General features: G+C 44.4%; 2 protein-coding genes across 3 annotated transcripts in view; one reads left to right on the top strand and one right to left on the bottom strand.

The window, feature by feature from the left end:
- The window catches only part of CG14459 (uncharacterized protein), a 64,803-nt gene that overhangs the window by 30,259 nt on the left and 16,329 nt on the right, over window positions 1-18,215 (top strand). For both annotated transcript variants that reach the window (NM_001369979.1, NM_001369978.1), the window contains exon 3: window positions 11,748-11,786. In NM_001369979.1, the coding sequence (NP_001356912.1) occupies window positions 11,748-11,786 (39 nt within the window). The remainder of the gene's footprint in view (window positions 1-11,747; window positions 11,787-18,215) is intronic.
- Window positions 532-1,289, bottom strand: ND-B14.5AL (NADH dehydrogenase (ubiquinone) B14.5 A subunit-like). Its single transcript, NM_141142.2, has one exon. It carries the CDS (start codon window positions 1,217-1,219, stop codon window positions 782-784), a length of 438 nt encoding a protein of 145 aa, NP_649399.1. The 5' UTR covers window positions 1,220-1,289; the 3' UTR covers window positions 532-781.

Raw genomic sequence — 18,215 nt, 5'->3', positions numbered from 1 at the left:
CCATTCATATGAGGCAATAAAAACCAGCTCTAAAAGAAAGCGGCATTACAGTGTGCCGCCACTGCCACTCTTCGTATCAAATCTCATATTTCGCCAACTGCTGGCGGATGAAGAGCAGCCCGGCAACATGTTGACTTGACAGCCTGAAGTTTTACTGGCAATTGACACCCTTTTCAGTAGAACAGTCAACCCTCCAGTCAATCTGGGTCTTCTCTTTATAAGGGTAATTCCAATAAATCGAGGGGCGCCACCCTTAGCGCACAGAATATTACTTTTTTGCATAACACACAAAACTTGATTACATTTTCGCTTCTGTTTGAATGATGGCAGTCGCCTTTGGGGAGGAGTGGGCGATGTGCGCCAAAATCAAACTTCAATCAATAAATCGATGGGCGAAAGTCATCAGCATAAATTGTGATGCCCAGACAATTAACAATCGACCTGCAATCATCATTAACAATGGCCCATAATCCACTCAACGTCGGGCAAATTGCCTCGTTTTAAATTGTAAATATAAATTTTGATAGCATTAAACGTTATTAAGCATGCAAATTTATTGTTGTGGCCTGTAACAAACCCGTTGGACCTCGATTTGCGCCTTTCCAGCTTGTAACTTCGATAATTGTGTGTGCTTAATTAAATTTTCATGCAGGTGCAATAATGATTTTCACCCTTGACGTCTAATTAGATTTACATTTTTACGACTGCCTGCAAAGTGCATTCGAAATGGAATAAGCAATGAACACTAAAGAGTTTCTGAATAAGGAGGGTATTGAACAGGTTAATGTGGCCCCTCCCAAGAATGCACCTTTCCTGGAGTCGGGAGCTTCTTCGCGCCGGAATTGCCTTCATCGCATTCATTTGTATCAGTAGTCTTGGGCCCGACAGGTGGAATGGGGCTACCATCTTTCGGCGCATCTCCAGACTTGGCCTGAGCCTTTTTGGCTGCTTCCTCCTCCTTCACCTTGGCGGTGAGCATCTTCTTGTGCTCCTGCACCACGTCGACGAAGGGCTTCACCAAGCGCCGAGGATCCCTGGTGTAGTAGTAGTTGGCGAACAGACTCTGGGTAGGACCACTAGGGATGTTTGGGGGCGGCTGAGTGCGCGGAGAGACCATGTCCGCGAAGCGATGGGCCGTCTTGTGGGTGCGGCCCAGCAGGAAGTTGCGCACCCGGCTGAGAAAGCCGGCTACGTCGCGATGCTTGGGTTTCGGAGGCATCTCCGGCTTGAGTGTGGCCTGGCCGAGAAGTTGGAATTTCGACACGAGGCCTATTTGACTTCAAAGTCAACTGCTTTGTGGAGTGCTCAGGCACGGCAATCCCTTCCGCTGTTTCCACACGACTTGACGCAACAGTTGCTGTGTCAATCTCCGAGTGGGACCACCCCGCAGCTGATGACTCAATTCAATAAGCGTCAATCTTTTCACGCACTCAGCTGTCAGTCAGCTCGGCATCGAAATCTGCCAACGATGAATTTCAATTAAGCCCACAGAACAGAAACAAAGCAGCTAAAATAAGGGGGAACACCGCTTGGCCAAAAATGAAAACATTGGCAGTGTCATCGAAGGCAGTGCAAAAAGTCGACATGAGCATTAATAAAAACACTTCAATTTCCGATGCCAATCAGGCGGAGATCCCTGGTCCACCTCCCCATGCGCCGCCACTGACGTAAGTGTGACAGAAGCACGCGTCGGGCTTTACTGTACTTAGGGCGGTACAGCACGTCCGGCTGTCAGGCTGACATACGCAGCAGCCCAAGGCCGGATTTCTGCCTGCGAACACGGGCTGGAGATGCTAATCAGGATACGGATCCTTGAAACTCCGCTCGCACTGCTTCAGATAAGCAGCTTGTCGAGATTTACGAAATAGAGCTGATTACGTCCTTGCGAGGCAGAGTCTCCTTGCACGCGTGTAAAAGGGTGGCCCGGTAATTTTCGAACGCTGCTGATGTGTTTACCTTTTGGCTCTCGAGGAAAATCTGGGTTGGGGTAGTTGTGCCCATAAGAGAGCAGAGCCATTGGCTATGGGAAATGCATAAATCAGATTGACTCCTCGCCCAATTTGATTACAATTTACGGCACACGCGGAAATCGCTCGCGATAAGCTGAGTGAGCTAAATATCAGGTTAACATTTATCTGAGATGGAAAAATCCGGGGAAATTGATTGAATGTGTAAAAAAATATGAATTCAGAGTAATAAAATGCTTATTTAAAATCGATCTGCCGTGGATTATGTTTAAGCAGAGGAACTACCTTGTGTTATGTACACAATGAATAAAGTTAAAATCATCCTTTTTCGGAATGATCTGTTTCATATTTGATTCAATCTATTCGGAAACGATCCTTTCTCCGTTTTTTATACTCTTTTGTTATACAGTTATCTCTATTGAAAACAGTTGACAAACCTTTTGAAAACGTTTTAAAGGAACAAAAGATATCAATCATAAACAATGTTTAAGAATATCCAGCAAAGCAGTGATATAGATAAAATTGTTTGCCATTCCACAATGTAATCTTTTTAAATCATGAAAACAGAGTACTGTTTATTTCTTGGATACGCTTTAAGTTGCATCGATGATGATGACTTTTCCGAGATATTTGTATCCGAGATTGTAAATTGAAATTGGCATCTGTGTCGTGTCCCAATACCAATTAGCTCGTAGTTGGAGCTATCTTCTTGAAACTTTCCCAAATGTGTAATTTATATGTGGAAGTGTATAAGTCGGACCGAACCACTGTTTCGTATAGCTGTCATCGGAATAATCGGGAAAAAAAAATAATGCACAATTAAATGTACCTTACTTGTTTTCATCAATAAAGTTTTTTTTGTACACAAAAATTTTATGTAATAGTTAATTTAAATTTAAATTTATCAAAATTTAACTAAAAATTTATTAAAATTTAATTTAAATCATATAGCTGCCAATGGAATAGTTGGAAAATTATTTAAAAATAATATGAATAAATAAAAACGATTCGTTTGTTTGTCTTGTCTTTTTTACATTTTTTTTAAACCAATTTTTTAAAGCCTTAATTTCGATTTTAAATTTATATAATTTGAACGAATCTACCAGAAAGCTGCCATAGGAACATTTATTTTTGATAATAAGGTGTTTACATCAGTTTTAAAACATTATATGTATGTGTGTAATCTAAGCTTATTGTATTTAAATTGGATGACTTCATCATAAATTTCAGAGAAAACAGACAGAAAAGCTTAGTCGAATTGCTTGACTATCCTGTTACTTAAATATCGCATATCAATAGATAAATGATAAAATAATAAAATGAAAAACATTATTCATCAAACATTCATTTCAGAGTGGCCGTCTCCCTGTTACAAACTTTTCAACACGAGTAGTAAACCCTTTTAGTCTATGAGTAACAGTTATAATAACAGAAAAAACCTTAGTCATTGATTTTTTTATAAAGAGTTTTTATCCAAAACAAATACCATTTTTGGTTTACTATTACTGCATTATTTAATTTATTTTAAAAATAAAAATCTGGATTTTTAAAATCACATAAGTGATAGCTGGATTTACTAAAGGGATAAACGATACTAAATTATTCAATCAGCGTTATATTCCATGGAAGTTAGAAAAACAATATTGATGACATTGTTTTGTTTAAGGGATGTTCTGCCACCGTGGTTATTCCGTGGTTATTTGTTACTTTTAGTTTGAAACATACACATGCTCCAGATGGAAACCTTTAAAGTGACATTCGATTCGGGCTGAAATTATGGGGTGGATCGTCTGGGGATGGTGCATGTGGTTGATATGTGTTCGCCTTCTGATTGAACTAATTGACAAATGCGAGAAGAATTTACCAAATATCGGTTTGGGATTTCGTAATTCGAGCTAGGGCTAGGCCAGAGGTGGCAAGCTCCATGAACTTTCCAGCTCTCTAATGGCCTTTATCGGCGTTTCTCCGTCTGTATGGCTGTAATACGATATGTCAACAATATCCAGAGGTCGCAGAAAACTTTAAAAGATGCGGAGCAGCGAAGCTGTGCGGTGAAAGTAAAAGCAGCGAAGGTCAACATCAACAAAATGTCTGTCTGGCCCAGGACAAGCATCTGAAGTAGCAGACTCGTCCGGCAGCACACACATGCTCCAAGGATCTGTCCTTTCGGCCTGGTGCTGGTTCTGGTCCTGGTCGTAGTGAAAATGATAATGTTAAAGTTTTACAACTTAAGTCGTCAAAGTCAAACACACTCTAGGGAAATTACAAACACATTCGAGACAAGAATGTGAAGCACGAAAGTCGTTGTCCGTCGGGCTAGGACAGGATATGGATTTCGGGTAGGGGAGCCGGGAAGGTCAAGAGGTGAGGGTGGGCCCCAAACTTTGCGGTGGTGTGATGAAATATACGCACACTCTGAACACTCTGCACATCCTGCCAACTTTACCTGCTCAAATCTTAAGCTCACTATCCCTTGTTTTTACGGTGCTTCGGGGTGGAATTAGTGACAGGACTTGGCCCCTCTTCATCCCTGGCCCACTTTCGCCATTAGCATAAATAAGCGTTTCTAAGTACGCCCCATAAAGGTGTAAATGCTCCGGTATTATTAGCCAAAGGCGAGCCCAGGGAGCCAAAGACAAGCAAAGCTGGGGGGGAGTCCGGCGAAACCGCTAGAAGTTCTTCAGTGACTTTTGCTAGAGCTAAAATTTAATGGCCGCCAACTCACATAAAATTTGCTCTCCAAGTATTTCATAAAATTTTGTTGCGCATCAAAATTGTGGGACTTGCAGCGTCTCCGACTTTCCTTGTGCGTTGCTTTTACTTGCGGATCCCAAAATGATGGGTGGAAATAAAATTTTATTAAATGACTGTCAAGTTCTTGGCTACTTTACTTAGCTGTGAAATTAGTCGGTTTCTGCAGGGAAGACTCGATGGACCTTCTTGGCCGTGGCTGACTAAGCAAATGGGTCAACTTAAAGATATGACGCTGGGGATAACTCTGCGCCGTAACAATGTTGCGGTGAGTGGTAGGTGGCAGTGATGATGCGGTTCATATTTCAGCCCAGGGCTAGCTCCCCACCTTTACCCAGTTATCTTCACAAAAAGTTTCTCTCTGCTCGAAAGTGTTTTCGGCACAAAAGTTTTCACCTTTAGGTGGTTGCCAATTCTGTAAGAGATTCTCAGAGTGCAAGGAACCTATCGAAGAATGCCTCCTGTCCTCATTAAGGCGTCTCAAACGTACTGTTTATGCACCGCGAACTGTGTGCCTCCGCACATTGGTATCCATCCACTCGGAAAGGGCACCCTCCTTACGAATTTCATGCCCACGTTTATTGTTTTCCCAGTCGTTTTCGGCATCTTATCAATTTGACTCAGGGGCATAGGCAGTGGCAATAAAGAGTAACCATTGTTTCCTGCGCCAGCCCACTTCCGTTCGCCCTTGTCATTGATAATGAAGACAGCAACAACATTGTCTTTCCTTTGCCAGGACCAGAACGTGACTCTCTTATCAATGCGACCTATTGCCATGACACAGCCAAGCTCCTCGGGGGCGCCCCGCCCCTCTACTACTCTTCCCTCGCGCGCCTACTCATTCAGATATCGCTGAAGCAATTAAAATTTGTAGCCACTGGTGGAGTGGAGTGGAGGCTTGGAATTCGGAATGCGAGTTCGATGGCGGCCGCGCGTCGTTTGCAAATCATTTCGCAGTTGCTCAAGACTGCCTCCGTGGCAATTCCCCGGGGGTGTTCCCATCGCTCATTTTTCATACCGACAGCCCAATGGGCGTTAATTGCATGGGTTTGGTTAAGGTTACGGCGTCTGATAAGCGCGCGTGATTTTTCTTCGAATTCCATGCCCAGAGGGCAGCCATTTCCACCCACAGAGGGATGAATCCCGCCTAGTGCTGTAGCGCGACTCGCATTACGCCCCCATTCGGCGATTTAAACGAGGCTTCAGCCTCTTCAGCTTTGCATTTGGTGGCAGGCGCCGATAAGGCAAAGAAGTTAGATGTTAAAAGACTCGGAATGGATGCACGGAATGGGCCACAATTTTTGAATTGGCAAAACGTGCAGCAAATGGCTTAATTACGTCTTAAGAAATGAGCTTTGATTGTAGCCTGCGTAGATTTGGTTTCCCAACAAATTATTCTTAAATTTTTATGTCCTATTTTTAAAAGCATTTTTTCTGTTTATACTGAAAAATTGGTGAGAATCTAGGAGGGAATTTATCATATCAATATCCTAGGGGGTGCTAAGCGTAGGTGCTAAGAAATGATTCTCTGCAGCACCTACCTCCGTTCGGCATTCCTGCTCCCGATCTCCTTCTGCCATTTAAATGCGCATATTTCAAAGTTAACATGCCTTGACAACATGCCCTGCCGGCTTTCTTCTTTAGCCTGCTCTAAATATGTAAACAAATAGTTTTGGCAATTGCCAAGTGGGGCATGTCAGACGTAACCCTAGTCCCTACCCAGACCCGGCCGTAACCCGAGTCCCCCAGGTCGTGCAGTCGGGCTGCATGTTGTGGCATGCGGTTGTGCAACAGCAACAACTTTTGCAACATGCAACCAGACGACTGGCTGGATCCCCACCACTCCTCGTTCTCGGCCAGGATGGCAAAATAAACGAGGCCTTAAATCGAACTTTGTACACGGGTCGTTCCGGGCCGGAGGTCGGGATCGTCTCGTTTGAGGTTAACATAATTTAAGGCAGCAGGACCTGTTTCCGGGTGGCAAGAGGTAGAAAATAGTGAAGGACGGGGTGAAAGACACCACTGAATGCCCATTAAACATGCTGCCAACGTGCGTGGGCCCGTATGTGAGTGTGGCAATTTCACAAATTATAAATTTTCCACCTGCGCAATATGCTGTGTGCCTGGTTGGGTCCTCTGGTCCCCTCCGTATCCCTGCTAAGTTCCCAGGGTGCCGGGGGAAAAGTTCTACGCGCACCGAGCTGCTTCCTGTTCACAGGCAACAATCCGAAAATTGATCGCTGTCTCCGGCTTCTCTATTGCTTCTCGTTGGATATTAAGTTATGCTAAAGCTCTATTGGTAAAAGGGTATTACAGGATGCAATGACAGAAGACAGCGTTTCCAACCCAATAATGTACATGTACAGGATCACTAGCCGAGTCAATCTGACAATGTCCGTCTGTACTTTTGAATTTCTATTTAAAAAGCTATAAAAATGGGATTCCAATGACGCGTACGCTGCGCAACTTTGTTTAAGAATATTTCAACGGCCATTCCAAAGACATCAAACGGCCCATACATAATTTAAAAACATATATTATATATTATTAGTCTTTCCTATTTTGTCGATATGAAAATTCGAAAATTGGCCGTCCACATGTGTGAATATGTACAGAAGCCATTTTTTGAAAATTAAACTTTATTTTTGAGCTATGAAACAATTTCCGTTTATTTTATTTGCTTAAGATGCAAATGTAAAATGTCTTTGAGTACAGGATGCGTAATTGAACGCGGTGAAGGGACATAGCAATAGCAGTTCACCCACTTGATTGCTATCGGACAAAACATAAAAGACAACAATTTGTGTAAGAGCAAATTAAATATTGTAACCGTGAGATAAATTCGATATTGCACATCGGACTGCTCGGAAGACAAGGGTCCAGAGGTCAACCGGGTATCATCCGCCTTCTGCGCTGATTGCATAAGCACAAGCAGGAGCAGGAATGGAGACGGCAACTCGAAAGATGTAAACAATATGCAAAACACGAGGAAGGCGGGCAGACCGGACCGAGCCCAGGGAGATATCGAGCAATGCATATCACGAATACGCAGTGGAGTTCGCTACATGACTTGGCATATTGAGAAGCAGTAAAATCATTGGGCGGATGCCGGAGAACAAGGTCAACCTATATCAATTTAACATCAAATGTCCATAAATCCTGCTGAACCCGAATTCGGAGTTTAGTGTCTTCTCTGGATAAATGTTCAATAAATGTCGCAAAATAAATATTTCATAAACATAAGCGAGAGGGAAACATGAATCGCAAGCTGCTCGCCCAAATATTGATATAAACTCTAGGAAAGAAACCAGGGGGTGGGTTGTGCTCCACCACCGGGTTTTAAGTCTCAATTGCGACATAAATTTGCATTTGTCGGTAAATGGAAAATTAGAGGAGCAGTTCTTCCCCGCTTGGGCTTTTACCGATTATTGATCGCCCGGTTGACATTGCATCAATATCTGGCGAAAGTTAACAAGCAGGAATATTTTACTGTACTCGTGCTGCACGATTTAAAAGCATTTCCCTGCTTTTTCCTCGTCACTTATTTGTCTTTCGCTTTCTGTTTGTTGTCGCGTCTCGACTCCGGAGTTTTTCTTCGTTGAAGACCGGAGTCCTGCTTGAACTGACGCTGAAATATGTTGCAGGGGAAAACCGTCATCGATCGCCGGGAAAGCAACCGGAAAGGGACCCTTAATTATTTACGTTATTAATATCCAATTAATATTCGATATTTTGTGCAACTTTTCTATACAATTAATTAAATGTTCAACCGTGCTCGCCCACTGTAACATATTTTTATGTCACATCAGCGCATTGCAATCCGCTGCACATCCACCGAGCTGCCTATGCACACTCATTAACACAACAATAAAGTACAATCGCCTCGCCCACGCCCATCCGCCACCGGCGCCGGGAAAGGGGGCGTGGACAATTAATGTGACTGACACACATGCAGATTTTGCCGCCGTTCGCGTTGTCATATTTGATTTACAGTTGCAATTTACGCACTTCAGCAGCAGGGGGACCAGAACCAGAAACAGAACCAAACCCAGGATCTCGGCTAGGGATGGAGGAGGTGCTCTGGGGCTGGCCGACAGCTGTCCACGTCAGCATCCGGCTTCTGTTTGATGTTGTTAATTGATTTTCAAAGTCAACTGACGTCCTCCAGGGCGGAGGCGGAATGGATAGGGTGTGGAGATAGCTGTGGAGTTGGAGCAACGAGGACGGGAGTCCTGTGGGAGGAGCAGGCCAGCTTTCGCTTTCGCCACGCTCGGAGATTAGCAGGGCAGTGTAAAATGCATCTCCATTGAGGCGCAAGCGACATAAAACCAATTCTCAATCCGCATTCGCTGGACAATTTACGGACTGTGCATCCCGACCCTCCTCCACCACTCCACACCTACTGCCCACTCCCCTCTCACGATGTGCATTGTAAGTGCAGTGAAGCGCATTTGCAGCTGAAATTGCCGAGTGGATTTCGGACTGGTTCCTGCAGCCACGGCCCGTTGCGGTGGGGTGGGGGTCGGTGGCTTGTGGACAGGATCGGCAGGACTAAGGGGCTCGTGTTTGTTTTATGTGTGGCAAATGTCCAGCGCCCATCGACGTGCAACTGTATCTGTTGTCTGCCCAGCATGCGGTTCAATCAAAGCGATTTTCAATGTCCGCAAAATTTCGCAAAAGGACATTTTGGTAATTTCAACGATGTCATTCTCTCAAGTCAGGAGCGGACTCGAATCTCCCGAGGTTTTAGGCCTGTTGAATATATTGTAGTTTGCACAGCTAAAGGACTTTATAATACCGCGAGCCAAATTCCCAAATGCGTGTATCGTAGTTAATAGAAATAGCGTTCTAGGGGGTGAAGTGGTCAAACTACCAAGTTGTACCTACTTTATACAGAAGTTGGATTCAAAATAATTTAGTAAGTAATGTGATGCTAATTGGCGCCTTATAACCGCGCCGACCCTATTTCACCACTGGTGGCTGATCCTGCGCTTGTTGTTGGTAATGAGTTTGGTTTTACTGTTTAAATTTAAACGAGTTCAACGGAAGGAAGGAGCAGGAATCGGGCTTGCCAGCGGTCGCCTACAGTTCTAAAGTGTATTTGCATTCAACGCTAAATGCATTCCGACAGGGTTAAAGAGGGGAGCGAAGAGAGAATAAAGGGTGTATTCCGCCTGCGGGAGGGAAAACATGACAGTTGCATTAATTTTGATTGCGTAAATATTTTAAGTGTGCGGATTGAGAGAGCTCTCTCAAAAATGTTTGTCCAGTGCCCATTGCCTTGTTTTGGGTGGGATTCGGCGGCACGGGAGGATGCGGACGGCGCCAGGAATTAAGTGATGGCAATTGAGATGAGCTGATTGTAAAATCTCGATGAGCACAGCTCGCTTCTCCGGCGAGGCCAATGCATATTTAAAGTTTGTTGAAGGACTTGCAGCTAATAGCGAACCTGGCAAAGCTTCTGCTCAGTTCGATGAACTCCCGAATGGAGTGGAACTCGAGCATTGGCAACTTTTCTAATTAACCCAGCAACAACAGCCACTCCATCCCCATTTCCATCCGAGTTGCGTGCGCCTCTCATTCGCAGTTGCTGCTAATTTCAGACGCCAATAAAACGATTCAGGCCACAAATGTTTCAGGGCGAAAAATGCTGCGAAATTTATGAGCACGTAGCTGACATAAAACTTTCACATGGATCTAGTGGTGCCCTCCACTCGCTCACCCATTTTTGCCACATGACGTGATAATTTACTTAACAGCCCCTCTATTGCCAACACGCTCCGGAGACAGTTTACAAGATTACAAGATAAAAACATCAAATTTTATGATGTCTAGGCCATAATTAATCGAGATTTGCAGTGAGTTAGGGCTCGTAAAACTTGAGCAACTTCTGATGAATATTAACTCAACTTGATTTTTGTGATATGTATCTCGCTGTTTTCCTCAGATGCCTAATCCTTGCCCGTCTCCACTCTTTTTTAAGCGTTCATTTTTTTTTATTTGCCACTTTCCCCCGTTTATTTCCTTTTTCCAGACCTGTCTGACCCCAGCAGCTCAACTGCAATTAAACCTTAACCACATTATCTCCGCCTCCTCGTCTTCCAACAGCCCCATTACAAGTTTTTCGCTTTCGGTCGACCAATACCGCAAAGTCTGCGGCATGTGGGGAATTTTCCCATAAGACTGCAATTTTGTCCAGCGAATTATTTAAAGGAGCACATCAGCATTTGGCTAAGATACCCTTCCGTTGGAGTTCTACGTTAATATATTTGCTTTTGGTCTTTACTTTCACACGACATAAGGTGTGGATAAATAAAGGGGTATATATATGCAATTAATAAATACTAAAAACTATTCATAACATATTTTATTTTATAACTTAACAATATATATTTTTTCATAAATAATATAAGTAAAATATAAAAAAGTTTTCACAAAATTATATTGCACAATAAAGAAATGTTTTGGTCTCTTTATAAATTTACCCTACTGTGAGGGCATTAAAAGATTCGACGATTCTGAGCGCGTAACATTTTGTGGGTTTTCTGTACATTGGCTAGACATCTACTAAATCGAGGCAGAATGAGTACTCTAAGTGAACAAAGAGCTGACGACTGCCTTGGCGGTGATAGCTGGAAATTAATTAAATGTCGCGGCTAATGAAATTAAAATGAAAATGCCAAAAACTGCTTACGAAGTACTCCAAACGATACGATTGCCCATAGAAAAAGGCCCAAATAACATAAATTTTGCCTTCTTTTTAAGCTTATTATAACTAATGAGTAATGGTTTTGGAACCCAAAACCATAGTCAAACGAATTCGAAACGGAGTCCACAACTAACGACACCACAGACCTTTTCGTTTCTTCGTTTCTTGTTTTCCGTACTTTAATTTTCCAACTAACTACGCTGTATTGCCAATTCGAGGATTTTTCTTTTTGAGATAAGTGCATTTTATCTTCACAGTAGATTATATTTACAGATTTGTAACTAGAAATGAACAGACTGCCTATCTATGTACTCTTGCAGGTCTCAAGGATCCAAACTTGGACAGGCACACCAGTAAAGGTGAGTTTCCGTTTAGCAATAATCTCCGATCAAAAATGAATTAAGAAGCCACTGGAGATGTAAATAGTCTGTGATGGTTACAAACCGAAATTTCTTCTGCCCCTCAAAGCGACCGAATCAAAGGTCCGACCCGCAAACTTTATCCCTCCCCGCTGCTCACCGCAATAACTATAAATTCCCAGGCCCAAGGCAGCCACAACACACAAGCAAGGCCCTCAAAACATAAACCAAGCGGCTCTTTAAAACGCAATCAAGCTGAAAATTAATTAAAATTTTCAAGCGGGATGAAATTAATGCGCAGCCGAGGGGGAATGCCTCCTCTCTCCTTTGCCTGTAAAGACAAACGGGTTGTGCAAGGTAAATCCAAGGTTTAAATTAAAACACACTTGCTACTGTCTTAGACGATGCCTTCTCCGTTGGAAGTCGTCGTCTCGATTTCATTAAAAATGTTTTTATGCTCGCATTATCCTTTCACTTTGGTGCTCCGCTTCCCCTTCTCGCTTGACTCCTTCCAGGGAGCAATTTAATTTGGCTATGAAACGCTTGCCGCATCCTTGACACTTTCACTTTCAGTTTCCCATCCCCAGCGCACCCACCTTTCCCAGCCCCACCTCTTCACTTGAGGCAATGGCTTGTTTTAAGCAGCTTAAGCTTGTCGTTGACATTCGTCCGTGCTGCTGTTTGTGCTGTAAAAGCGCTCATAATTTCACGCTAAGCGAACACACACGCCTTCTTCTGGGTCCTGGGCCTGCTCTTGGCTTTCACCAGAGCGACTGGCACCTTAGTTTCCCAGGAACTTGTCTGGGCTTTCGTGCTGATGGAATCACATACTTTGCAAAGGAGACGCCAGAGGTATCGCTGAAATGCAATAAAGTTGAGTGCGGAGTCGCTGAGAGCTCCATTGAAGTCTCCCCCTTTTGATTTGTTTGACCATTCTTCGTGATTCGATATATAGGGGTTCGCTTGCCTCAGCCAAAACTGAAAAGAGAATCAACGAATGTCTTATGTGGGAAATCTATCGATTCCTTCTGGCCAACTAGATACATATATCAGAAAAAATTTCTACCTCGAATCCCGCCACTTGGCTGTTGTCTTTATTACATTCTGATGAATGTTGCGATTTGACTTTCGACGGGTCAAAAACAGATGAAAAAAGAAACTCATTGCATGCTCGTGGCCATTGAATGGATTCATTTTTGGAGAGCTTATATGCTTTTAACAGAATTAGTCTGGCCGGCTAATGTGATAAATGGATGCGGCTGAAGTCTACTGAACCCTTCATAATTATCCGTAGAGCTCATGGGTGGAGATGACCTGCAAGTCATTCCGTAGGCACAAAAACCCATCTTTAATATCATAAATCATGAAATCGAAGGAGTCGGGCATCGCCAACGGCAACCGCACATATTATAGCATTTAACATATTTCACTTAGGCAAACATTTAATCCGGCATCTTGTCTGGCCCTCTGAACTCCGCCTGTACACAGACCACGTCCTGAAAGCAAACACGGAGGCTACATTTTCATTTCCGATGGCGTTTTCATTTTTATTCTACGCTACACGTTATCAAATAATGAATATCAAATGTAATGCTTATCATTTATTTGCCAAACCGAAACCGGTGCGGAGGAGCGGCCTCCACTCCCAGCCAGGTGGCAACATATTATAATATTTACTTAATTTTCATTTCTAATTCGGTACTCTCCCTTCCCCAAGTGGCATATGATATGGCTTCCCAGGACGGGGAGAGGACCGATACCAAGACCTTGGCATTGGCAGGGGAGGAATAGGAAAGAGCCTGCATAATAAGCGAGGCTCGCAGCCAAACTTTTCTGTTTGTGGCCCAAAGTCAAGTGTTTGGGGGACTGATTGGCTGGGAGGCTGGGTGGCTGGATGGCTGCGACGGGGAGTAGATTCTGGCAGGTGGCTTAAGCTGCGTCTAAAGCGATAACGCAAAGTATTTGAATTTTTAATATAACGAAATGCGGATCTCAGCGAACAAGGGCTTCCACTCCTAGCCAGACCTAGACAAGAAGGCGCCGTGGTGAATGGCGGATACCCTGCTCCATGCAGGATTCCTTTCCATGGCTCGCGGCCACTCGGCAATGCTGATGTATTCAAATACGATTCGTGGCCGCCATTTTCCTGTCACTGGCTGTGAAACTTCACAGCTTTTCCTCCCTTCTGGTTTCCCGGCTAATCTGTTGGTCAGCGAGCACCCCTCATCCCCTTGGACGTCAGTAGCCCTGCTGTCCATTCGCTTTTTAAATTTCCAATTTGAATGCTTCGTGGTTTTCGTGGCTCTTAGTGGGGGGCTTTGGCTAAGGACGTCTTTCGCAGCAGCCAATATTATATTATTCAAGTCATCGCACTTGCCGTTCTCCCCTCGGATCAACCATCTGTCCGTCGCCATCGTTCGTTGTACTTGAAAATCGTAATTAGAATTGGTAATGTATTCAAATTGACTTTCATTTCCGTTTGTTCGTCGGGTGGTTCGTTTGTTTTACTTTTGGCATTCTACATCAGGATTTTGCGCTTTTTGGCGAGTGTCGCGCTTTTCTCCGAGAGATGATTGTGTCCATCGACTCACACTGGCCAGCCAATCGCGGGCAAAAGTGATCAACTGGCCAGGAGCGCAGACAAAGGCACTTTCGATTATCGACTCGCGGCAGCCGATTCTCCGACCATATTTCAAATCTCTGAACGTAAAACTTTTCCCTCGCAGACAGTGGCGGAAAAGCAAAGAAACTGAAACTTTTCGCTGGCAGGCGGAACGCAGTAAAACCGTAAAGAATTCAACTAATAAAAATCAGGCATTCAAGTGCGAAAAAATCGCGAAAAGCATCATCAAATAATGTGCCACTCAAACCGAATCGCCCGCCCCACCCAACAGACCAACGAATCGCAGTTGAATCCACCGAAAGACAAATAGAAAAGCAAAGAAAAGTAAAAGGGAAGTAGGGAAGAAAACAAAACTATGCTGGCGGATGGAGTGAAAAGTTTTCCCGAGACGGCGTCGTGAGGCACCAATAACTACGGTTGGACAACCCCGGGAAAGACTCGTGGCACGGACGCATCTCTAGGAGCGGGCCAGGGCCATACGTCATCGGGAAAAACTTCGATGGTTGGAGCGCGTGTCTCCTTGTCTTCCTTACGGATAGGAATGGCCACATATTTTCGCTGCCATCAAGCGTGAGAGGTATTTTGCCCATGTGCGGATGTGGCTGCCGCTGTGTCTGCGCGGCGGAAAAGCAATTTTCCTTTGTGTCGTGCACAGGTTTCCAGTTGGCATTGTTTCCGCTCGCCGCACTGAGCTGGCAAATTTGTTGCAACCGAAATAAACACTTTATTAAATGCATTGGAATAAGCGCAGCCCTCGAAGGAGCCGAAGGATCGGGGCAGATAAAAGTCCTGCGACCTTCCTCACATGTGGCAGTGGTAGAGCCAGTGGAGGGATAAACTTTGAGCCAAGTGAATTTGGTGCTAAGCTCAAGTAAGAGATTCGATGCCAGTAAAAAGTGTATTGCTAATGCACTCAAAGAAGAAGCATCAGCGGGGGGATGGAAATATAAAAGAGGATGGCTGCTCCTCAGAAGCAGCATTTCTCCTCTTGGCCTTAAAAAGTTGCCACATAAATATCTTCATCGAACAGGCAAAGACCTTTACAGATTATTATTTATTTATTTTCTGTTTTCCTGCATTCTGCTTTTCATTTGGCCCCCAGTTCACGGCATTCCCACTCCGATAATCGAAGGCAAGAATCAAATTATGCTAGAATTGAGATTGATTTTTTATTCAATTTTAATGCGACAAATGCAGGCAGATAAACAGACGACAGCTTCGAGCACACACATGGCCTGAAGCCCCTGGCCCCGATCAGGACGCATCCTCCACCTCGGAACACGTGGCCCGAATTGGGATGTACATGGGGGCGGTGACTGGGAAATTACGGCGGCGGTGGCACACAAGGGAGTCGCACTGGATTAGGTCGTCCTCCGGGCCAGGTCCTTATGGGAAACTTTTTGAATATTACAGCATAAATCGATTAGCTTCTATCAGCCCGTGCTTCATCGTGTGTGGTGTCTGTGTTGTCACTGATTGACACTTGAAGCGTTTTTTTCTCCTGCTGTTTGCTGTTTGCTGATGCTGCTCCACATCCAACTCCCTGCCCGCACCCGCATCTCAGGGCCCATTGATATGCGTCCTGAGCACTCGACTCTGAGCGACGTCGAGGCCAGGCTTCATCTAATAAGCACCCGTACATAACTCCACTGCCGGGGAGCCATCTCTAGGTACACATGCGACTTTTCCTGAGCTGGGCAAATTGGCTGGATGGCTCTTTTATCGCGAGGCGACCTCGATTCCCAGCATAAATTGAAAGGAAATTAAACATTGACTGGGGGGAAATGAGCCCTCTTTGAGCTGCAGCGGAAATTGTTATGTGATAATTGGGTATAGAGATTCTATCGATCTGCGCCAGAACTTAGCCGCAATGTGGGCCAAAGGTGGCGCATCTATGGGAATCGAATTCATTCATTTGGCCTTGCTGTTTGTCAAAGGGATTATCCAGCTTCCTGCTTGGGCACAAAATTACATTTCAATTTGGATCACTTCACATCATCAACGCTCCGGGAACCAGTCAACAGAATCTGCTGAGCAAATACTCAAAGCCTTATCGTTTGAACAAACTGCAATTACACAGGGGTAAATATGACCATTTTGCAAAGATTCGACCAGGGTTGGATCGAGCTTGGGCGGGTTTTGATCGGAGCGTAAGGTATAATTTAATAGAAATCAAAGGGAAATCGCGTGACGAATTCGGGAACGAACGACCAAAACTCCGAAACATACGGAAATTTCAGGATAGTCAACGGGTAAGGGGATGACTGATCAGGGCGATGAGTTATGGGGCTGCTGAAATCAATTGTCTTGGCAACAGACACGGCAATCCCATTGTGCAATATTGCGCGCTTTAAAGCGAACGAATTTCTCAGCCTTCTCTTTGTGTTCCAATTAAAAGGGTTTGTGCCGAAAGGATTCACTTCATTGTCGGGTGGCTTGGTCTCTGGCTTAGGAATTATTTCCTTTCGCAGTGGCTCGACCAGCCGCCATCCAGCGGATTCGCGGCATCATCCCACCTGAAGATCCGAGTCGAGTTTCACGCTCTGCTCGTTTGGCAATTTGTTGTCGCGGCTGTTGACTTTGTCATTTCACTTTTCCCCTTGCCGGAACCCAGCTTCCTTTGCTTATTTTCTCCTTTGTCACTGCTTGCACTTTCAATCTGAAGCTTTAATTCCTCGACTTTCGCTGCTCAAAATGGTTGACATTATTTTTTGTCGTTCGCTGAATCCGCGTTTCCATCTGCGCCTCTCCGGCTTTCACCCACTCATCGTGACATAATATGTTTGGCTTGGCTTGGCCTTTGCTTTGTTTTCGGCTCCTTCGTGGGAAACTTTGCTAGGAACATGTCGAACTCTCATCAGCATAGTTCTTTTGACTGCACAGGCTTGTCTGCCCGTAATTATCACGCTAATGAATCAAGTGTACTCGCTCGTAACTAATAGATATGAGAAAAGTCTGGTGCCTGGTCCTTGATAGTTCCCAGATTCTATTCCACGTGGGGGTTGACTCGATGTAAATCATGCCGGACGAGTGCGTAAGCATGTGCTTTCTGCAAAGGGTGGTTCGCGATTCAGGATGATTTGCATGTGAATTTTCCCCATTAGCCAATGACCATATTCGCCAGCCAAAGAAGGGAAATTTGATAAGAATTAAAAACTTGTGGAGGTAATTGCCTGTAGGTTTTGTGAACTTTTCTCTTTCTAAATGGATTTCCTTAATTTTGCTTTGCTTTTCTTCTTACTTTCATGCTTGGCAACTGGCTCCAGGGATTTCTCGGGAGCTTGTTAAGCGACTTTCCGCATGCTCAGGTGGTGATGACAATGAAAATGATGTCGTCTTGTTCCTTGCTGATGACTTTCGGCTCCCTGGAGTATTTGCCAGTAATAACTGCGATTGTATTTCTATTTAATGTTATTTACCGGTGGGAGATTCCTGAAATTGCAAAAGAAAAGCGAAATAGGAGGTGGTCGCGGAAAAACTTTGCATAAGCCGAACGAGCTGCGCCGGCAATCAATTTCAATTTTTAAGCCCTTTACCAGGGACAACGTTTTTAATTAATCGTCGGATTACCAGAAGCTGCAGGACTCTGGACGTGGCTGCTGCCCTGGGCAGCGGTTTATGCTCATCCCTTCCCATCCAGCTGTCCATTTTTTCCATTATCTGTGCCATTTATTCTATTTTTGTCTCACAACTCAACTAAACGAGCGACAAATTGCCGACGAGCATGGACCAAGTGTCGTCATCATGCTCTGGCCATGATGAACTTCCATTGTCCCTCGCCGGCACTGCGGCGGTTTAATCCTTCC

The sequence above is a fragment of the Drosophila melanogaster genome, chromosome 3L (genome assembly GCF_000001215.4).
Source record: "Drosophila melanogaster chromosome 3L".
Taxonomy (NCBI): Eukaryota; Metazoa; Arthropoda; class Insecta; order Diptera; family Drosophilidae; genus Drosophila; species Drosophila melanogaster.
The sequence above is the reverse complement of the archived record's forward strand: the minus strand, read 5'-3'. Positions and strand labels throughout refer to the sequence as shown.